At 39.5% G+C, this 24366-nt stretch overlaps 1 protein-coding gene across 1 annotated transcript in view; it reads left to right on the top strand.

Moving 5' to 3' along the window:
- Cip4 (formin-binding protein 1-like Cip4) overlaps positions 1 to 24366 on the top strand; it is a 174020-nt gene that overhangs the window by 149006 nt on the left and 648 nt on the right. The window contains exons 10-12 of the mRNA XM_080276113.1: positions 4972 to 5472; positions 15225 to 15388; positions 21435 to 24366. The exon at positions 21435 to 24366 is cut by the window's right edge and continues 648 nt beyond it. Coding sequence (XP_080132239.1) covers positions 4972 to 5472; positions 15225 to 15388; positions 21435 to 21595 — 826 coding nt within the window. The 3' untranslated portion in view covers positions 21596 to 24366. The remainder of the gene's footprint in view (positions 1 to 4971; positions 5473 to 15224; positions 15389 to 21434) is intronic.

Here is a 24366-nt window from a genome sequence, read left to right as displayed (position 1 = left end):
GTCTGTTGCACATAGCTTAAAAAGTTTTAGCCTCAGAATGGTGGCTGATTCAAGGAAGAACAAATATAGCATACCAGCCTAACCTTAACTTTACCAGACTGGTAGAAAAAGTGCATGATCATCAGAGGATAAGTGTTTATTTTTCTTTGTGTCTATTGAACAGATGAATGGCACATGTATAGTATGTGGAGATATGGGTGTGTCCAAGTTCTATGAAATATTTCAATATGTGGGGGTAATTCAGTAGGGCTGGAAAAAAAAGTGTCGTGAATTTATTTTTGACAAGACAATTCATTGCCAGACGCCATGTATCCCAAACGGGGTGGCCAAGGGCTTAGAGTTAGTTGTTTTACAGGGAGGGGCACTAATCCCCCAACCAACCCCATTTGACATGTAGGGAGAACGTTATGCCAACAGCATCTGGTGTTCCCAGGCGGTCACCCATCCAAGTACAGTATTAATCAGACCCAACGTTAAATCATCATAAATGTCATAACTGTCATATTTTGTAAAGCTTCAAAAGAACAAAAATGCAAATCACATATACACTTGAAAAATGATGAAGATTCACCAGTATATAAAGCTCAGTTTCAAGTTATTTCCCACAGTTCCGTAGTGTGCAAATGTTAGATAAGGAAAAATAAATCTAAAGTGTATTGAAATTGTGCCGTAAGGTAAAAATTCACAACAGTTTGATAGGAAGAAATTGAATACTTAATACATTCAGAAGGCTGCTGCTGCAGAGATAAAATAAGGTATTATGGTGTGATGGGCAGTAATCATGTAAATTAACATTGTTTTTTTTTTTGGGGGGGGGGTATTTTTTTTCTCAATGCAAAGATGAAGGAACCAAAGGCTAGAACATAAGATTGTTCCCTCCTGGGGGAAAAAAAAAAGAAAAAAAAAAAGAAAAGGCCATATTCAAGATCTGTTCCTTTTAGGATGCCTGGACACATGCATATAAACAAGTGGAGGTCTATGTTAGAGGAAAACAGATAGGAAGACAGTTCCATAGCTGACCTGTTGCATACAGGAAGGACTGGGAGTATCAGTTAACTCCTGCATGTAATGTAGGGCATTGCCAAATAAGTCTTAACTTAGGAAAATGTCACATTCATGTTTTAAAACTAAAGTTAACTTTATAAAATAGTATTAACTGCTGAAAATCCTGAATATCTTAAGAAACAAGAAATAAACATGAAATCTGTGGCACTGCATGTTTTTATTATCAATTCTTGATGCATTTAATCAAATGAAACCTTTGTCATCCAATGGCTGTAAAATTATAGTTGTTAATTATGTTTATGCTACACTGAACTCTCTTTACTTCACTAAACAATGAATTCTGTTTACTTCATTAAGCACAAGTTTTCTTGTGCCTTTTTTAAAGGTAAACTAATAAACAAATAAAATAGCTTGTGAAATAATGCATTTTTGACATTATGGCATGTATGGCATGTTTAACCCCTACACCGCGGGCTTGTTTACCAATAACTTGCGTGTGCCGCGGGGTTATTTGGGCTCCGACAGACTCTCAAAAAATATTTGCCAAAAATCAGTTATTAGTCCTAGAATAATAAAATTACATATGCTTATGGCACATACCTTCAGCTTTCTCCTGGAATGATTGTTGAGCCTTCGTCGGTTACCGTAGGACTTGTGGAGACCTCTGAAGTTGGGTAACGAAGTCTCCACTTTACACTTCCCGACAACCCGTAATATGATTACCACAGCCAGATACAAACACTATAAACACTATTCTACAATTTCCAAGTAGTTTGGGATCCATACTAAAAAAAAAACCCATTGTGAAAGCAATGGAAATTACGTAGCTGTCTGATCGTCGCACTGGCACTAGTTCGCTCATGGTAGTCTGTCATTTATTATTCATAAAACCCCTCACACTTTATATTTCTATTACTATATAACACTTATATATATCTACAGTCTTTATCCATAAGTTTCCTTCAGTAGTATTAGTTTATTGTCATTGTAGGGATTCAATTTCTTTCAGTAAAATACGTAGCATTCACTTTCTCATCTTGTATACTGGCATTGAGAGTGAATGTCACTTTCATCTTCACTCTCATAACTCATAGCATTCAGACATGCTAGAGTGAAACTTTCACTTTCATTACTCCTAGTATATACTCGTATTCTTATAATACTACTCATTTACATTTTCTATTTACGTTCTCTATTTTATTTACGTTATTTACATTTCTATTTTATTTACACTGTGTTGTGCACTGTCACTTGAAATAACTTATAAAACTATTTTCCATTGTTCACGTATATTTACATTCATTACTTTCACTTGCTGTTTACACATTATTTACACATTATTTACAATTCCACTTGCACTGTTTTACTCAATAGAAAGATCGTAGTCACTCTTTTATCAATTGTCAGCCCTTTACCTCTTTCCACACGAGGTTTAGTAGAGGGTAAAGGTCACAGAACCATTTGCATGGGGGTGAAAAAAGGCCTTGAAGTCAGCAAGTTGAAACATACGTCCTCTCACTTCGGAAGATGAGACTACACTGATAACGCAGGGGCAGCCTAGAGGCCTGCTTTAGGGGTTATTCAGAGTTACCAATATTACTTCTTGAAACAGCTAAGTCTAGCACTGATATGATTGGCAGGAAATCTAGACAATACATTATAAATTTGGTAGTTCCAGGTGAATGTAAATATTCTCCTTCCCTCCTTACATTTATATTTATTACGAAAATAGATTAGAGGCCTACTTAGGAGATATATAATCAGAGCTACCAATGTTAAATCTTGAAACAGCTTTGTGTAGCACTGATATGATTGGCAGGAAATCTAGACAATACATTATAAATTAGGTGGTTCCAGGTGAATGTAAATATCACTTAGGGTTCTCCCTTCTCTCCTTACATGTATATTTATTACGAAAATAGATTATACAGCATATTTCAAGGGGAAAAAAACAGCGAAAATTAGCGAACGAGTGCACGTGAGGTGTTGTCAGGTGATAATTAGCCAATTCCAGGTGTATGGCACTCTCACTTACCTGATTTCTTTTCTTGTATATATTATTTGGTATCAGAATACGACATAGGGCTTATTTCAATGGATGAAATCAGTGAAAAATTCCAGGGAAGATTTACTTAGCGTAGCATGGCCGGGAAGGCGAGAGCATAGGGTAATGGAGGGGGGGTAGGGAGGGGAGTCAAGAACTGGGAGAAATGGCTAAATTGTCAACAATGGATGGGAGTACAGATGAGATTAGGAGTGCTGACTAGTGTTGGACATTGTCAGTACTGATAGATGATACAAGCCCCCACTTGAAAGCCCGGGTGAATTCAAAATAACACAGAATCACAAAAGCGACGCCCCGCGGTATGATCCCTTGCTCCCAAGCGTCACGAAAGTGACGCCCCGCGGTTAAGGGGTTAATGTGTCAAAAATTGCAGGGAGGTCCCGAAGATACAAGCAGTTAGGTTCCATTTGGCATAGTCGTATAACGAATTCTCGTGTAACGAAACACGTAACTAATGGTAAAATATTGGTTGGGTTCAAGGACCCCATCACAGGCAAGTTTTCAAGCTAAAATATATGATACCAAATGCAGCAAACATATCTATATTACTGAACTGTAGGGAAAGCAACCTGAAAGAGCAAATAGTATGCAAATAGCATGCCTGCATGTTGAGCATGTTGAGCTAAGACTAATCCCCCCCTTGAAGCAGGCCCCGTCTGACTTGGCACACGTAGCCCAGCGTTCTCTCCTCTGCTTGAAACACTTTTCAATGTCAGTTTTCATTATCTTCTGCAGGTGCTTCATCGCATTATCATGATCTCTTCTCTCGTCTCAAATCGAGAACCATGATCTCTTCTCTCGTCTCAAATCGAGAACCATTCAACTGAGTTTTGAGCTTGGGTAATAACCAATAGTCGCACGGAGCCATATCTGGTGAGTAGGGAGCCTGCCGGACCTGTAGGATATTGTGCTTGGCCAAAAATTCCAGAATCAGTTGAGACGAATGGGTAGGGTATTGTCATTGTGCATATTCCAATTTGCTGCTTACTAAAGGTCTGGTCTCTGTTGACTTCTTTTTTTTTTTTTTTTTTTTTTTTACCATGGTGTTGCACATCATAAATGCACACTAGAAAGCCAAACTGTTAACAAACATTACCATGTTGACATTGTCTGTCGTTTTCACGACATAGTTTGGTGGCTGAGTCCAGACCTTTGGAAAGCTTCAAGTTGGAAACTGCACCATGCCAATGCCCCTGCCCATTCTTCTCAACTGATTCAGGAATTTTTGGCCAAGCACAACATCCTGCAGGGCCTGCAAGCTCCCTGCTTGCCAGGCTTGGCTCTGTGCGATTTTTGGTTATTCCCCGAGCTCAAAACTCCACTGAAGGGTTCCTGATTTGAGACGAGAGAAGAGAATGTGACGAATGCAATAAAGCACATGCAAGAGATACCAAAAACCGACTTTGCAAAATGTTTCAGGCTGTGGAAAGAATGCTGGGCTATGTGTGTCAAGTCAGAAGGGGCTTACCTTGAAGGGGCTAAGTGTCTTAGCTCAACAGGTTAGTCATTTATTTTTTTAGGGCCTAAGGTCAGATACCTTCTGAACAGACCTCATAGTTACACACCTTGAATATGAGCATACCTCAAGAAGAATAGCATCAACAAAATCATAAGAACTTTAGATGACAGACCATTCATCTGCCTGCCTGCTGCTCTTCTGCCAGTTGGTATTCAGTGCAACCTGGCACACAGGGTTTCTTAAAATCTAAATTTCATTGTGCAGACTTCAGCACAAAAACTGACCTTTGGGGCTAATTTTCAGGTGCTTTTTATAAACCTATTAAAAAAAAAAATCATTATTATCTCAGTTGTGTAAATACAGACAAGATCAATATGTTTTAAGAAGTAGCCCCCCAGTACATCAGGTTGTTGATGCATATACATTTATTATTGTCTTGCAGAGATGGTTTATTGAAAATGAAGGAGGTATATGAAGGTAATCCTTCTCTTGGTGACCCAATGAGTATCATGGGTCAGCTGAATGACTCATGCCAGAGGATTGAGAAACTGCGAGGTGAACTACAGCGCTACCAAGCCATGCTGGATGATGTTGATGGTGACATCCAAGTGGGTGGTGGGGCAGCCTCAGGAGGACCGTCCACTCCCAATGCCTCACTAGCCCGCCACCACAGCAGTGTTGTGTCTCCTCACCACAATGGTGGCGCCTCACCTCGCTCCTCCGTCACGTCACATCGCACCTCACTCAGTGATGAGTCTCTTTCTCGGTCAGCCTCAGATTCCTCTGTCTGCACCAACCCTCCCTCCTCCTCCAATACCACCACTACCATCACAGCCACCAACTCCATCCATCGTGTTGCCACCTCTGCTTTGGCTACCACCACAACTACCACATCAGGGGAGGGCAACAAATCAACCCCATCTGACCCAGTACCCTCTCAGGGGTCAGTTCTGCACTCATCGTCATGGCAGACAAACACGCATTCATTAATGATTTTACTTGTGGTACACTTAAATAGTGCAGATATATTTCATTTTTGCTGAATGCAATCAGCCCTCAACATTTGCAGGGATTATGTTACAGATTTTGGTGTGAATTTAGAAAATCTGCAACTAACTGACCTCTCCACACAGTTCCTGCAGTTGTAGTTTAACTTTGGTATTTGATTGTTTATCAGCCCATTACATTGGCCCAGACATCATTAGGTGCTATATTCTGCATATTTTCATCAGTAGGTGTAAGAGCATGACGCCAAGTGACAAAAACGTAGTCATTTTCACTGGTGAATGTTGATATTGTATTGGAGTTGCTGAAGTCAGATGCAGGTGTAAATGCAGTGGTGGTGTCGACATAGTATCCAGTGATTTCACCTTTCGGTGAGTTTGGACTAGTGAAGTCTGCCCACTGCACAGCATTTTGGGTTGAAGACACTGGTTCGAATACAGTATTTTCAGTTTGACTTGCCTTAAGATATAATTATTTACTCTTCCCAAGAAAATATTTGGTTTGTTGCTTTGAATGTTAAGAATTGAAAGATGTTTTACTCAGTACAGAGACGAAATCTGAACTTTAAAACATCAGACATACATTTGCTTATAGTATGTTGGGCTTAAATTAATTAAAAATCAGATTTAATTTGATAGCTGTATCATGGAAGTGAGCCAAATTTACCAAACAGTGGGCCAGATTCATGGGACTGAACTCCATATTGGATGAATCACATCACTGTAAACAAACATTGGCACTGCCAGCCCCAGGGAGCACCTGTTCATGAGGCAGTTGTTTTTGTGTGCTCAAAACTTTGTAAACCAGCCCTTACTATGATACTACCGAAATTCATGATATTTTTAAAAAATTTCCATAAACAGAATATTTCCTCAGCCTTAACGTGAATGAAAACTCTGTCACTTACTTGTCATACCCTCTCCAGATGCTTCTCAGACATTCTGGAAGACTGTATTTCAGTGTGAATGGCTGAATTGAAGTTTCATGGAGTTTTCTGTAAATAATCAAAGCTGCAGATGTTAAACCTGTGAATGTTGAGGGCCATCTGTAACAGTGTAAATATATTTCATGCTCAGAAATTATCATAATCATTAATATAATTTCATCACCAATGTTTTGTTGATAAGCAGTGTGATTTCGTGTTTGTTTGCTTTTTGTCTGTTTTAAGGTTGTTTGGTTATCTTTTATGGCTTTGGTACTAAAGTCTCTGTATTTATTCTATTGTTTGCATGCTCTTCTTACAATTTCTTTGTTACAGCCTTTACTTTTGGAGAATCTGGCAAAATGTAGTTAATTATGGGCGGTAGGTAAAGCATGTGTTTTCTCAAATGTTTGTTCAGAGTCTGCAACTTACCTAGTTTTCTCGTTGGACTGTGCATGAAGCAGCACCTGCCTAACCTTAAAAGAGCAGTTACCCAGTAATTATCTTGTAAAGGATAAGAATATTCTGTTGATTTGGAACCATGATATTTGTTCCTGTATAGAATATTGACATTTTTTAAACAGTAATACAAATGCAGCATAACTAAATGAAGTGCAGGAGCTCTGTTAAAGTTACTTGGCTGGTGATTTGTAGCTCTGATCAGTAATTGTATGATGAACTTGATTGGGTTTCATGTGCTCTTAGAAGAAATATGAATTATCTAACTGCTAAAATTTGTTTGATCTTCAAGCTCGTATTGGAAGAAAATCATACTTTTATCATTCTTTCATGCTTGTCTCTGATTTATTTCCTTCTTATGTGGAGTATAATTAGAATCTCATGTTCATCAGTCATCATGCTTTCATTCACTCAACTATTGTAATGTACATATGAATTCACAGCCATTCACATACTCCCAGCATATACTTGCAGAATTCAACAAGGGAAGAGGGTATTACACATTAGCAGTATTTCTGATTAGTCTCATATTGTCACACATCAGCACATATTCATACACACACCCTGTACTCTCCTGTCCATTTCTAACCACATCAAATCACATTACATTTTATATTTTTTAATACAGTTAGTGTATTACATAGGAGTGTTATCAAGTGTGTGTGTGTGTGTGTGCGTGTGTGTGTGTGTGTGTGTGTGTGTGTGTGTGTGTATGTGTGTGTGTGTGTGTTTAAAGAATCTTTATTACTGAAAGTTTTATTTGCAAAGGAGTTTAGAGTACTTAACCCGTGGATTGCGAGCCACAGCTCAGGCTGGGAAACGTCGTGTTGCGAGCCACAGCTCAGGCTGGGAAACGTCGTGTTGCGAGCCACAGCTCAGGCTGGGAAACGTCGTGTTGCGAGCCACAGCTCAGGCTGTGCTAACCTTCCGGTGGCTGTGGATGACCGCTAACTACAGTCAAGTCGCCTAATTCGCGTATCTGTAAGCCGCGGACTTTGCCCAGCCAGTCCCTATTTTTTTATTCCGCGGAAAAAAATAGAAAAACACAGTTCCTAGGTTCTAAAGTGGCTCATTTCCCAGGAGATTTATAATATCCGGATACCCACGATGTATTCCGCAGCTTCTAGCCAATCACAGACAACCTAGACCCAGCAGCCAGTCACGTGCCGGGATTGGAGCAAGTAGTTGAACTTGCCCGCAGTGTGCCCAGGTGCGGTGGTGTCAGCAGCTGACATTTTGGACATGGTGAACGACAGGCCTGATGCAATGGAGGCTGTCGTGGATGCAGTGATCGATGATGACAAGCAGTTGGAGAGGCAGAGACAGGCTGCTGAAGTGACTGGTGAAGTACAGGGACGTGCTGGGCCTACCATGAAGGAGCTGAGCAATTTTCTTGTGTATGTGGACTTGCCATGGAAGCAGTGAAAGGCTTTGAACAAGATTAGTAAAGATGTAATGAAACTGTTGCCTACCTTAGGAAAGCTGTGGTCTTTCACAAGGACCTGTATAACAGGCAAGTGAATGAGTGGCATCAGGAGCTGATCATCCACTATTTTGCCTGGGCAGGGCCACAAGCATAACCTGAACCACAGCCAGGCCCTTCACACTCTGACAACAACATGGACGATGCACCATCAGTCATCTCTGTAGCAGACTTTAAGGGGTTCCTGAGGGAGGCAGAGGAGGTGGAAGCAGAGGAGAGGCAACAACAGCATGAGGCTACACCACCCCCACCTCATGCTGAGAGGCGCTAATTTATCCCCAGCCACTACCCACCCCATCCATGTACCGTAAGCATTTTTGTCCTTCGGAGTCAGGTGAGACCCCTTAATTATTGTTTATTTCCACTTAATTACTGTTTATTTCCATTAAATACATGCACTGATTATTTCTAAGATTGTCTGTTTGTGTTTGCTGTTGGCTAGTTAGGCTTGGGTAGGGTGCTGTAAGGGGGTTCCATGAGGGTCCAGACTAAATATCCTTTTTTCCCATTGGTTCTTAACTTTGTAAACCGCGGAATTCGTAATCTGCGGGTAGGTACCAGTCTCTAATTGCCGCGGACTAGGCGACTAGACTGTACTCCACGCCTATGCAAACTTATGCATGGCACTACGCAAAGACGGAAAGATTTTTTTTTTTTTTTTTTTTTTTTTACTAGATGATGCCCAGGATGATTACCTTCAGATTTATAATAAGCAAAAACTAAAATAAAAGAATTTTTTAATATTTTCACTGCTCCACCCCTACATAAACTTACAAATGGTGCTATGCAAAGACGGAGAGAGAGAGGGAGATTTTTTTTTTTTTTCACCAGATGATGCCCTGGATGGTTATCAAGTTTATAATAAACACTAAAAAAGAAAAAAAAAATCATTTTCTGCACACCACAGAGTGGGATAAAAAAAAGGTACAGTATAGTAATTGTGCAGTTCACGGGTTAAAGAAGTCATGTCATTGCTCTGTGCATACAACCATTCTTATTTCTCAGAAATTTTGTTCAGTAGAGCCTGGCTTTAGTTTTGATGCTCCTTTACAATAATAATACATATTTTTTTCTTATAGTAATTCCAAACACAAGTAGGACTGAATGCTGTTGATTTTTTGCATTTTATGTAACACCTTTACTGGTTAATACAGTATGCAGTAGCCAAAAAAAAGAAAAAGTATCTGTTCAAGCTCAGTGCAAGACCATAGATGACAGGTATTGAGACGTGTGTGTTGTTCTACTTGCACAGGATGACATGTTGCTTTGTAGTAACGTGCTGTATTGATAGTATGTTTTAATGACATCAGTATCAGACAAGCACTCAGATCCTGAGTTACAGTAGATTTTTAAGATCATTATATTTCTTCTTGGATAGCATGAGCAGAACATAATTTTGAATGTTATTAGACCTGCCAGGTCAGATATTTATTTTATCTACTGCACTGTACATCAGTACAATATATTGTTATCATCATCATCTTCAGCATCATCCTAACCTTTCCCCTTTAGCAAATTTTAACCTCAGCTGAATTCAGGACAATTTAAAAAATCTCTGTGCAAGCTGAAGTGCTTCGCTGAATGCATTAAACCTACCAGCATTGTAAACATAGTTGCCCCTTCTTTTTATGGCACCTTAGAAAATATTTAGGTGTACAAATGTTCACACTAAGTAAACTTTTAGGGGATGGCTGTACCCATGGGAATATATTTCCTGTGTTATGCCATAATTATTAATCCATAGTTATTTAATAATTCTGATTGTCCTATGTGTTATCAGTAAATCAGTAAGTTTTATGTTGGCCATGCTATAGGTAGGGATGTGCATAATGGTTGTGATTTGGAGATGGTGGGGAGGGAGATAATTTATCATCAATTCTTAAGGATTAAAAAAAAAAAAAAAAAGTGGACAGTACACAGCTGTGACCAAGTACGTGGCAAGTTACTGCAAAAAATCGTAGGTATTAATATGTAATATGTAACTACGTAACCATATAGCTATTTTCATTGGTACCGTATGTAATAGACAGATAATTATGTCTGAGTTCTCTAGGAAGAGGTTAGATACACATCCCTGTAGCCAGACACTCAAGTATTCCAAACACAGGATGACCTGATGAAAGCTGTTCATGTGTCAAAAGTGTGTGAGACCTTATATACACACACACACACACACACACACACACACACACACACACACACACACACACACACACACACACATTCACATACATACACCCACACACTTTAGCCGGAAGTCAGAGGGTGATATAAGTCCAAGAATCACATGTAGGAGAGTCAGAGAACCAGAGAGATCTACATAGAGACTGTCAGGGAAGAAGGAAGGACAAGAAGAGTAGGAGCTAGAGAGAGAGTGGGAAGACGTCATTAAGCACAAACAGCTACTAACCAAGCATGAGTCACCACAAGCTCTTTAAATTTTCAGTCAAGAATATGTCTCACAATAAAACTCCATCTACCCCAATCTGCATATTTCATCACCTTGTCTTTATGCAATACGAAGAGGATAATGGGACAGAGACAACCTACTCTGACGTTTCCCTACAATGTCGACATATATTCTCTCTCCTCCTGGGTCTTTCCAATCAACCAGACAAAATAATACGTCTTCTCTCTCAATATCAAATAGATAAAGGCCACATAATCCTGACATCTGGTGGCCTTTATCTATTTGCTATTGAGAGAGAAGATGTATTTTCTTGTATGGCTGATTGAAGAGACCCAGGAAGAGAGAAAGAACAAATGTTGGCGTTGTAGGGGAACATCAGAGTAGGCCGTCTCTGTCCCATTATCCTCTTCATATTGTAATGAGGTGAGGTGATGAAATAGGCAGATTGGAGTCAATGAAGGTTTATTGCGAGACAGTTGCTTGACTGAAAATTTAAAGAGCCTGACGTGACTCGTGTTTCGTTAGTAGCAGTTCATGCTTGCTGCCGCCTTCCCAATCTCTCTCTAGCTCCTACTCTTCTTGTCCTTCTTTCCTGGCTGTCTCTGTGTAGATCCCTCTGGTGCTCTGACTCTCCCTACATGTGATTTTGGATTTATATCTCCCTCTGATGGCAGTACGTGAAGAATAAAGCCCAACCACCCCTTGGATATGAAAACCTGCACATGTCCAATCTGGTTGGAGTGCCTCAATTACCCACCTAACCACCAGGTGCCATAATTTGGTTATATGGTTACCACCCAGCATAGTAAATGGGTTCCTGGTGTACAAGAAACCACTTGGCTTGTCACTCAGTGTAGAGTCACCCATAGATAGAAGGAAGAGGAATGAATGAAAGAAAGACAGAAGAGGAAGGAAGGAAAAATGGAAGAGAGGAAAAGGCAGTCACCGCACAACATCGGGTGAGTGGATGGTGAGCGCCCCCATCTACCACCAATTAGTTGCATAAATAGATTACAAAACATATTTAATGCCTGCAAAATAATTTATGGCCAGCTTGGCAGATTATGAGTTCAGTCATTGATAAGATACTCTACCATGACTATATAGTTGCCTTGGCCTGCACAAGGTAATGTAGTATACAGATCTGATAAAAATCGCTATGTATGCAGTGATGCGAAGAAAGCCGGTAGTGTAGACAGCACTGTAGGAGTGCCAGTCAGCTTACCATGTGGTGTGTGTTTACCTCCCGTATGTCCTGGGGGGGTAAGTTTTTTGGTTTCCCCTCTCCCCTGATGTAAATTTTTGTCATTAGATTCATATGCCTCATATCGTTAAACTACTTTTGATCACAGTGTAAGGAGTAAGGATGGTGAATATCGGTGATAAGACACAATAGAAGCGAATATAAATGTTGTGTCATTGGTTGTAATGTGGCAATATAATTTAATTCCTTTTACCTCCTGTATGAGTCATGGTCCATACATCACAATTTAGGAGTGTGCAGTACAGTGCGTCCACACTAAATTGTTTTTGATTTTCTATGTGTAGGTGTAAGATCATCTATGATTATTTATTTATCAAAACATGATCCATATATGCATGTATTTTTACATAGGTCAGTTAGTGCACCAAAATGCCTGAATAAGATCTACAGGAGAAGGGAGTAAAAAGAGCTGAATCATTTGCTTTGGCTCATAATGAATCTGTAAGAGGAAGGACAAAATAAAACAAAAGAGAAAATTGAAAGTGACCTGGGCAAAAGAGCAGTGAAACCAACTCATTTGGTGAAGAGATAGAAAGTACACCTTTGTATTCCCATCAGTTGTGGAGCAGTGAGTAATTGCAGGTAATAAAGTGAAAGGAGTTCTGACACCTTCTAAACCAGCAATCAGATTTACAAGCTTAATAAAATTCCCCTTCTCTTTTTCACATTTTGAACATTCATTAATGTCCAGGAATGCTTTAGGAACGTGACTTTCCATTCAGATTTTTTTTCACTGTCTTCCATGAAATTAGCATAACAAATACAGGAAACATTTTCATAGATTTATGTGTCTATGTGCTTGTTTAATACTTACTATTTTGGTGGCACCAGTGGATCCAGGTGATGGTCCATATAAAATGCACCCCTTATTGTTTTGTTTCAAATATGTTACAGTGAATGGAGAGAGACTGGAATTGGTGAGAGAGTTCAAATACCTGGGTACAGTGGTAGAAAAGAGAAGAAAATGTGCAAAAGAAGGGGAGAGTAGAGTGATACAAGGAAGGAAAGTAGCTAGTGCTACAAAAGCCTTGATAAGAAACAGAGGTTTGAGTGTTGCAGCTGCACAAGGCTTACATTAAGGAGTGTTAGTGCCAACTTTAACATATGGATCTGAGACTATGGCATGGCATGAAAATGAAAAGTCAAGAGTGTGAGCAGTGGAGATGGGACTGCTGAGGAATGTTTGTGGAATACAGAGAGTGAATTGGATACGATATAATGTGCTTCGTGAAAGATATGGAGTGAGGAAGTTTGTGGACACCATAATTGAAGAGAGTGTACTGAGATGGTTTGGTCATGTGGAGAGAATGGATGACAATAGAGTGATGAAAAAGGTATATCTGAGCAAATTTGAAGGAGGGAGGAGGCAAGGTAGGCCAAGGAGAAGGTGGAGGGATATGGTGGATGAGTGTGTGAGAAGAGAGGTTTGGAAGTCAGTGAGGCTAGGGAACTGTCAAGAGCTCAAGCTGGCTGGATGAATATTGTGAAGAGAAGCGCATGATCAGGGATTTGGCACCCCTTTTTAACGTGACTGCATCCAGACTGACTCTCAGATACGTTTATGTGAAGATACAGAAAGTGGTGAATGTTTTTGGCGTATCAGACAGAGCCAGGATTCCGGGGGCTTGAATGATGAGTGAATGGAAGCGTGGCCCATTGGACTGGGAAAATTTGGGCTGTCTGGACGTTACTACTCCTCACCGTGCCCTAGGGTGGGAAAGAAGGTCCGGATGATGATGATGATACTGTAATTCTAATATCAGTGTTGCAAACAGTACATTTACCTCAGGAGTACAGTAGTTTTAAAGAGGGGCAACTTACGCAAGTTTCACCAACGGGTTTTGTTTTTCATTTCTGGTGTTTTTCAGATTATATGCAAATATTTTTCTACTACTTGTATGATGCAAGGCCACTCAACTTATCCTCTGTCACTGCTAAGAGTATGCAGTTAAGACCTTGATGAACTACATTATGCATTGCTGAAAATTGTTGTAGCATTTGCATATGCATGCTATTTGGACTAGCAACTATGAGTTGGTACACATCCCTAGGTAAATCTTGAGGTTTCTTTAGTCTGGAAGCATAAACATTCACCCAAAGCAGCTGATTACTACCCACTTGTTTATAGAGTCTTTTATGAGCAAGAAATACCAGATGTGGTATGAGAGTCTCAACTTGGACCCTAACTTCTTCTGCATGTGACTGAGTGCTCCATGCAAAATTGGTGTTCGTGTGGCTAGTTACTAAGACTGTAGCCACATTTCACTCCTGTGGCAGTACCTCTCAGGAGCAGTAACAGCCAACTACCTGTACTTACTGTTGGGCATTGTTAAGGCAGCTAACTGGGGCAAGAGTTAGGGGCTCTTAATTTGAGTAAGGATGTAACCGAAGAGTCAAGTAGCAAGCAACCTTGTACACTGTGCGGAATGAGTGGGAGACTGTTCTTGAGGGATCTTTCACATATCATTTGTGTCCCTAATGAAATGAAAAAGCCATGCATTGGATCTCATCACTCCACATGAATGTGAGATTTTCAGTTAGGATGTTGAAACTACTGCTATTACTGTATTCAGTTTCAGCACATTGCAAACATTTTTTTATTCAGTTCTCATCACCTCTTTTATTTGTGGCCAAGGAAAAGGAAGTTAATAAAGAATACAGGATATCAGTATAAGGCTTGAAATTATCATTTTACTTTTAATTTTCAGTTTTTGCGTTTGTATTGCATATGTGCATTGTTGTACTTCATTGCTAACATTATTATGTTCTGTTATTATATTGGCCATTAGTAATACTGCATAGATTTTTGGTTTGAAGCTTATAGTTTGTGATTTGGCCCTTCTAGCGAATGCAAATTATGCATTTTATACGTTTTTACAACTCATGCTCAGTCTGTTCTTGCAACTCCAGTTTATCCTGCTGTATTGCAATATGAATGAGAAATTAAAAATCTGTTGTTTTCTCTGCATATCTTACTCATACTGTAGTTGAGTTGGCCGAGACTTGAAATTGCAAGTACAGTAATGTAATACTGTATTTTCAAACTTGTATCGGCACTATCAAATTCAGCAGGAGAAACTGATGATCTGGTCTGGCTTGTGTTTGTGTGCTTTGTTTGAGTTTGCTAACAGTAATCTCCTTCACTAATCCAGCTCGTCTCATAGTCCTGAAAGTGGGATCGGGCTGAGCCACAACTCCCTGCCGGGCTCGGACACGTACGACCAGCCAGATGGAGGAGATGATGATAATGCAGAGTTTTATGATCCTGAACCCCTTCCAGTCATTGGCACCTGCCGAGCGATCTACAACTTTGACGGTGAGAATTTAGGATAAAGTTAAAGGTGTGCTAGACGTACTGGGTATCATGCTAATTCTTTTAGCATAATGATACTGTATTTAAATTAACAATATATTATTATACAATATTGTACTTAATGCCAGATCATTTTTTTTTTTTTTTATCAGGATATCAGAGACCCCTTAGGCTGCAATGGATAGAAACAGTTTCCATTAACACCTTCAGCCAAAGGATTTTTTTTTTTTTTTTTTTTTTAATTCTGGCTAACATTACAGTTATTTTATTTACCTTAAGGGTGATGCCCCTTGTTGAAAGAGGTGTGTGTGTGTGTGTGTGTGTGTGTGTGTGTGTGTGTGTGTGTTTTGCCAGGCAGTGTCAGGTAAGAATATTACTGTATTGTTCATTCCTATTAAATACAGTATGCTTTACTACAGTAATTTCTTTTTCAGGTTGTTACTGTTCACTGGTGATCAGTTTGATGTAGGTTTGGGGGTAAGGGGGACTACTTTTCTGAGATGAGACCCATTAGTAGTTTTCCCCGTAAGATTACCCATCTCTAACTCATGAAATTCTCAGATCAATGTGTATGGTCAATCTCATTAAGCCGCGATTTAGGAGATGCCACTGTGTGTGTATATATATATATATATATATATATATATATACTCTCAAACCTCGATTTAAGGGACCTCCATTAACCCGCTCCGTCCCGACCAATTTTCCACCACTGACCCCCCTCCCCCCTAATCCCAACCAATTTTGGAGAAAAAAATTTATGGCTCAAACCTCTGCTTTTGGTGTGAAACATCAAAAATTCATAGAGAAATTGGTCACCTGAGGTTTAAGATCTATCTATCTATTTCCAGACGCCTCAATCCCGTTTGGGGTGGCCACAAACAAATTGCCTCCAAGTCGTCCTGTCCCCCGCCATTTCACTGCCCTGCTCCCAACTCACATCCCTCTCTCTCATATACCTCTCCACCCCATCCCTCCATCTCATCCTCAGCCTCCCCCTCCCTCTTCCCCCCTCCACCTCACTCACATACACTCTCTTCGTCAGTCTTTCACCCTCCATCCTCTCCGCATGGCCAAACCACCTCAGTGTGTTCCTCATAACACTTCCTATCACGTCCATGTCAACACCACAACGCTTCTTTATATCCTCATTCATCAGCCTGTCTCTCCATGTGACTCCACAGGCTCCTCTTAAATAACTCATTTCCACTGCTCTCACTCTTGACTTGTGTCCTTCCAACAGCGTCCAAGCTTCACTTCCGTACATTAGAGTTGGTATCACAATACTGTCATGTAGTAACTTTTTCGCTTCCATGCTCACTTCCCTGTTTCTTATCACTGCTTTCAAAGAACCAGCAACCTTTCTTCCCAGCTGTACGCTTTCAAGCACTTCACCCTCCACACCTCCATCCTTACTCATCACACTACCCAAGTACTTAAACGTACTCACATTTTCCAATTCCTCACCATCCAACCTCGCTGTACATTCACTGACTTCACCCCTCTCAAAGACCATTACTTTACTCTTCCCTACATTCACCTTTAGATTCCATTGCTTACACACTCTTCCAAACTCATCCACCAAGCCTTGCAGCTCCCCTTCGTCTTCATTCAAGAACACAGTATCATCTGCAAACAACAGTATAGGGAGTTTCCAAACACTATCCTCTCTCACCAGGGCCACTCCAACATCCACTACCCTACCTTGTACCTCTTTTATTACCCCATCCATGTACAGACTGAACAACCATGGAGACATGACACATCCCTGTTTCAACCCAACTTTCAAAGAGAAAAATTCACTAAGTTCACCATCCACACGCACTGCAGCCTTCGCACCATCGTACATACTCTTCACAGCATTCAACAACTTCCCATCTACTCCATATATTCTTAACACTTTCCACAATCCTTGTCTATCCACCCTGTCATATGCTTTCTCCAAATCCATGAAAGCCACATACAACTTCTTTCCCTTCTCTAGAAACTTTTCCACTAAAGATCTAAGAATGAATATCTGATCTTCACAACCTCTTCCCTTCCTAAAGCCTCCCTGTTCTTCTCCAACTAATTTCTCTGTTCTTTCTCTAACTCTGTCAATAAGTATCCTACCATACACTTTTCCTATTATACTAAGAAGACAAATGCCCCTATGATTACCACACACTTCTTTTTCCCCTTTTCCTTTGTACAAGGGAATAATTATACCTGACATCCAATCCTCCGGGACTCTGCCTTCCTCCCAGGCCAATCTGCACATCTTCCACATCCATTCTACTACTATCTCTCCCCCATGCTTCAGCATTTCACCACACACTCCATCAATTCCTGGGGCTTTCCCCGATTTAACTTTCTTCATTGCTGCCACAACTTCTATCCTACTGATTTCTTCCTGTCTTCTCACCTCCCTCCTTCTCCTAGCCATTCCCCAGCCACTTAGACTCGCATTACTTCCATCCTTTATGTTCAACAATTCTTTAAAGTGTTCCTCCATCTGCTCACTTTTTCTCCCTTCTCCACTAGTAATCTGCCATTTTTATCTTTCACTCCCCTGCTAACTTCACTTCCACCCTGTCTTACTCTTTTCACCTCTTTCCAGAACATTTTCTTACAGTCCCTCCACGTTACACTCAAATTCCTTCCAAATTCCTCATCCACTCTGTTCTTACTTTCTTTTACTAATCTTTTCACCTCTCTCTTTCTTTCTACATATAACTCTTTCTTCCGCCTCTCAACTTCTTCCACGCCCCTATTTCTCATCCATTCATTGTATGCTTTCTTCTTTTGTGCCACAGCCTGTTTCACCTCTTCAGATATATATATATATATATATATGTATGTATATCTATATCTATCTATCTATCTATATCTATATATATATATCTGTATATATATCTATATCTATCTATCTATCTTTATATATATATATATATATATATATATATATATATATATATATATATATTTATATTTCTATCTATCTATCTATCTATATATATATATATATATATTTATATATATATATAATTCTGTCGATATCTGTCTATCTATCTATCTATCTATATATATATATATATATATATATATATATATATATAGTGGAGCCTCTGTGGTTAAGTGTGCGCTTTCGTACACTGAAGAATGAGGGTTCACGCCTTCCTGGGTAATAAACTTTGGGAGCGTTATTCAGGCCACGTACTGCTTTGGCAGACATAAGGAGTGCTGTGGTTGAACCAGTGTTGCATGCTCTAAAGTATGCTTGCACCCAGTCGGCTTGCTCGGCCTGATTACACTTGGTTCACAGACTACACACACATCCAAAGCCACTCCATCACTACAATTACATTTACATGCACTTCTCACCCTATGTACAATCTCTACCAGAAAGCCTAAGCCACTTGGTAGAGTTACATTTTCTGTATCATCCCCAATTCGGTTGGGATAGGTTGGTCCTGCAGTGGACACTCGAACGGCTGATGAAATGAAATGAGATGAGAGATATATATATAGTTCCCACACGGCCGGTATAGTATTTTTGTCAGACAGTACTAGTACTGGACTAAATCTGTACTGGACAAACAACAGACCTTATGGGAAAAATGAATAATGTCAGACAAGCCTTGAAAAAGTCCCCCCCAAATTCAACTTAACTACATTTTGACACAACTAAGATTTTACCAGCCTTTAAGGTAAGTGGTGATGGGTTTAGGGGGGACAGGGGAGGGGCTTCTAAAGCTGTAGGAGGTCCTACTGACCCCCTGGAGGAGGGCCTTCAGGATCTTGAGAAGGCCTCTCGGCCTCAACCTCCCTCATAAATCCCTCATAGTCACGCACTGACACATCATTGTCATCGTCATCAGGCCACAACAGTACTAGGGAAACATGCCTTGGTGTTGGCCATCTTCCCACACGTGCGTGGGTAGTAGTAATAGATGCAGCACATTGGTACTTGAGAAGAACTCCTTGGATTTGGCCCACTTTGCATGACTGATCCATACTAGCCCAACAAATCTGTACTACAGTAAAAAATTATTTTAATTATTTGCTGACCGTACTGAATAGTACTGGACAAATGCATACTGGGCGCAAGGGTACTGTATATATACAGTACATACAGTACAGTATACCTATCTATCTATCTACGTATCTATCTATATATTTACACATCAGGTCTGTCCACAAAGAAAACAGACTTTTCATATACAGTAAGCTCTTAGTTATCCATCATTGCAATATCTGACCCAGTGTTGTATCTGGTGCTTTTTGGTCGCTTTTAAAATATCCAGTGAAATTAGGCAATATGTGGCTCAGAAATGGGGAGCAGTCGGCTGGTACTGTGCATTTTTTGACTGTGATGTGTATTATTCGGCTCAGACACAGGACCCAATCAGCACACGGTCAGACCCCACAACACACCAGTTAATCACAGTGTGTTGTGGGAGCGGCCCACCCAACACACCAAGCCTATCATCATTCTCTTATTCTTTCCTGTGGATACCGTTGAGTGAGGACATACCTGTGCATTGTGTGTTTATGCAGTGCAGTGGCCACCCTCTGGTGCTGTGACATAGCCTGTGGCCCTCCATGCCTCACTTGTTGCTCTAGTGCTGTGACTTCCCTTGTTGCTCCTCAGTGCTCCATGCCCTAGTCCTCTGACTACCATATAGTGAGGATGCATCTGTGAATTGTGCATTTGTGACCCACACAGTGGCCATTCACCACTAGACCACATTGGATTAAGTGCATTGTATTGCATAGTGTACCACTCTACCCTCCATCATTGCCAACTGCTGTTGTGTACAGTATGATTATATTATTCACTGTATTACTGTACTATGCATACTGTATCAATACTGTATTGTATTTTATACTTGAATATAATCTTTTACTCATGGGTAATACTGTTAGAAAGTTTTTAGGATAGAAGATTGAGACAAAAAGCTTATGTTAGTGACACAGAAAATGTAATTAAAATACTCTGCAGCGTTGGTTGTTGATAACTGTTGCTATAGTATAATCCACTCACTTGATGTAGTGCTGCCTACTTCTTCCTTCACCTTTATCATTCTTTTTCTGTCTTCCTTCCTCTCCTCCTCTTTCTCCCATCTTTCTTGTTGCATTATATTACTCTTCTTTCCTCTTCAGGTGGCTTTACATTGTTTGACAAGCCTAATGGTTTCCTTTAAGCCAGGAAACCATATACAGTGCTGGGTGGTAACCACATAATTAACCCATACATGTTCCCTACATGTCAGCAAAAGGGTTGGCAGAGGGTTAGTGTCCTTCTCCGTAAAACAACAAACAGCCACCCCTTATGGGATTATGGGGTACAGCTATAGATAGATAGATAATACATTTCAGTATGTTCGCTTTGTAGGTGATAGGTGGGGATGCTCCCCATCCACCCACTTGATGTAGTGCTGCTTTGGATGACTGCCCTTTCCTCTTGTCCTTCCCTCCTCTTCTGTCGTTCTTTCCTTCATGCTTTCCACTTCCTTCTGCCTACAGGTGACTTTACACTCCCTCTTCTGTCTTTCTTTTGTTTATTCTTTCCCCTTCCTTCTTCCAATGGGTGACTCTACACTGAGTGACAAGCCAAATGATTTCCTGTACACCAGGAAACCATTTACTACGTTGGGAGGTAACCATATAACCAACTTATGGCACCTGGTGGTTTAGTGGGTAATTAAGGTGCTCCAGTCAGATTGAGCCTGTGTAGGTTTATATTCAAGGGGTGGTTGGGGTTTATTGATCACCTAATGCCACTCAGGGATGAGTGAGGCTGGTCACTCTCATCTTAAATGTCAGGACCAACCTGCCTAACCCTGGGCTCCTCTGCTCCTCATGGGACATGGGATTGGATGATGGATGGATGGATGTTCACTTTGTATATTAGTACATTAAATTGCTCTTTAAAGTATCTTTGAATTTTAGAGTCAGTAATACTTTTACTGTACTGTTTTACTGTTTGTTTTACATATTTCATAATGCTGACCTTTTTTTGTTTTATGGCAGAAGAAGATTTTCACTGTATTTTGTCCTCTTTCAGGTACGAGTGAAGGGAGTATGAGTATGACTGAAGGTGAGGAACTTAATGTAATAGAAATTGATCAAGGAGATGGATGGACTAGAGTACGGAGAATGGCAGTTTTTGAAGAAGGATTTGTGCCTACTACTTATATAGAAATGGCCCTATACAATAACTGTTAAGCATTCCTACTTAATTTTGTGGTTTATGAGAAAGCAAGTCATGCGGTAATTATGAGGTATGGTAAAGTTCTTATTCCTGTCTCATATTCGTGAATGTGACATGCTCAGTTGCACTATAATTCCTCCGCACCACAATCCATGCTGAAATATGGTTTTGTCTCAGCACCAGCTACTGAAATTTGACAGTGTAGTCCAGGCATGTTCAGTCCATTTGTAATATTAATGGTGATATATCATCCTCAGAAATGCTCAATAACACAAGATCCCTCCATAGCATTTTCAGGAAGAATTAAGGTCGAGCATAAACCAAATTATCTTCTGTTGTAGTAAGGTTTCCCACTTTTTCCAGACATTTTTTTTTTTTTACCTGGTTGAACTCCAGTTTAAGAGTATGCAAACTTGTATTTTCAGAGGTACAATACTTAGTGTAGTTACTTGAAATTCTGGATGGTCTGTATTATTGCAAATATTGTAAATTGGACATTTAATTTATGCAGTGCAGCTCTCATTAGCCTGAACTGTAGTTGTATTTTTTTTTTTTTTTATTATTCATAATGGATACTGTACTTCTGTTCTCTATCACTTTTTATTTTTTAGCTCATCCTATACTACTGGATTTTACTCTGGTAATGACTATCTTCCATGCAGTGTACTGTGCATTATATTGGAAATTCTGATTTATATTTTAAAAAATATCAAATAAAAAGAGAATATTATTTAATTCCCATTCACTTTTCTAATGGCAAGATATTGATGTAAAAATTTCAGACAATAACATATTTATAATCAGTGGAAACTATTAAACCTATAGAAGTAACATCATCACTGAAAATACAGTAGTTTCATAGTGTGAAGGACAAGTAGTATTTATATACCATATGTATATACATTGTTCCATTATACAAACATTATACTGAGTCATCCAATTTGAATGTTGAGATGTTATGAATGTTATGAGTGTTCCTGTATGTGCTGAATGTGTGTGTGGATCATGCATTATCCAGTTTGGTTTTCTGCAGTCATTTTTATAATATTGCATTTTTTGTCTGTGTTTTAGTAAACTAGGTTGAAATATGATGGAGAACCACAAGCTACCAACACAACATACCACAGTGTTGGTGTTGTCTTGATTTGGTTTCCCCATGTAACTATAAATGATGGCTGATAAAATGTCTCAAAGAGTTTATCGTGATGTTATAACTACTGTATTAAGAACTGTATATTATATGTATCATTGCCTGAGATATATATTCTCAGGGCTCTGCTTGCTTAGCAGTGCTTGTATCAATATGCACTTCTGTGAAGTGTTAGGCTATATGAATGGTAATACCTCATACTTAGGTATGGATTGGCAGATACTGTTCCTGTTTTCTTTTTTTCTTTTTTGGTAACAACTATCAGTAATGGCTTTCTCTAACCCATCACATTAGTTGACTTATAACTGTCTGGCACTGTGTCAAAGTAAATTTTGAATCTGTAATCAGTGTTACTAGATGCAGAGTGCACAGATAATGCTATTCGTAGCTGACTCATTTGAGCACAAAATATTTAAGCCATTGCTACTGGTATTATGACAAGATAATAGGTAGTATGAAAATGATAACAGCAGAGGGCTCAATATGCATTTCACACTGTATATCCATCTGGTATACGCCTAACTGCTGAGTAAACCTCCTCACCAGGGATCTGTGGCACTACAGTACGTGTTCGGCCACAAAAATACTTCACAGACCTGTCCACCTTGTGTTGGTGGTAAATATACAGTACGTCTGGCCTCTGTACTGGAAAGATTCTGCCACCTTGGGTTTTCAGTGTGGGGAAGGTTATAATGTACATGGTTCAATGTTTTATTCTGGATATCGGCTACAGGTATTTTGTCTTTTGTTTCATTATTCATTGGAATGATTGACAATTTGCTTTAACAGTAAAATCCCACTTATCTGAATTATAAATGTACATTATCTTTGTACTGATGATGAAGAGTGTGTAGAAAGAAAATACTTGACTGGTAAATTTTATAAGTAGTGTCACTGTACACTGTCAAGACTGTTAGGAAAATGAAATACTCAGAGCGGTTTATTCCACTGACTACATCTGAAACATAAAGATTACACATTGTAGTGGCTGGAAGTTCCCAAACCATTGTTATAACATATGCTGCAATTTCTCCTTTGTTATTTGTTAAGATGAGTTTGGTAACTTCTATATCTACAAAAAGTATGGATTCAAGATAATGTGCTCATTTCTGATTAATTTTATGTAAAAGGATTTTACTGTTTTAAAACGAGGTGCAAAAAATGTTTGTCACTAAAAAGTATACTGTATTTCATATAGTTTTATTGGATATTTTATTATGAGAGGATTTTTACTTTAGAAATATATATTCTGCTGTCTGTTTCACAGCTGCAGGATAATGGAGGTTGTGTCTTTGGTTCATATCAGTAGCCATACCAGTAGTGTTAAATTGCATTTTGAAAATATGATCTATGTAGCATGAGCACATGCAGAAAGAAGCCATTCCTGAGGTTGGATCTCAGTATCATTGACCTGCCATGTCACAGAGGATCATTTACTAGTGTCTGATTTGATACACAATTGAAAATTTTAAAGAACTGCTTTGATATTGGAGGCTGTTGGTATGCCCTGTATCCTCCAAACAGATTGTAAGTGAATGCTGAAATGATAGATCAGTACTGCATACAGGTATTTCACTCAAGAAACTGAATCACAAGGCCACAGTTCCACTAGTTTTCACTCACTAAGTCAGTTTC

The sequence above is a fragment of the Coenobita brevimanus genome, chromosome 64, assembly GCF_032717465.1.
Source record: "Coenobita brevimanus isolate Jiangsu-jjx chromosome 64, ASM3271746v2, whole genome shotgun sequence".
Taxonomy (NCBI): domain Eukaryota; kingdom Metazoa; phylum Arthropoda; class Malacostraca; order Decapoda; family Coenobitidae; genus Coenobita; species Coenobita brevimanus.
This window is presented reverse-complemented; position numbering and strand designations above follow the sequence as displayed.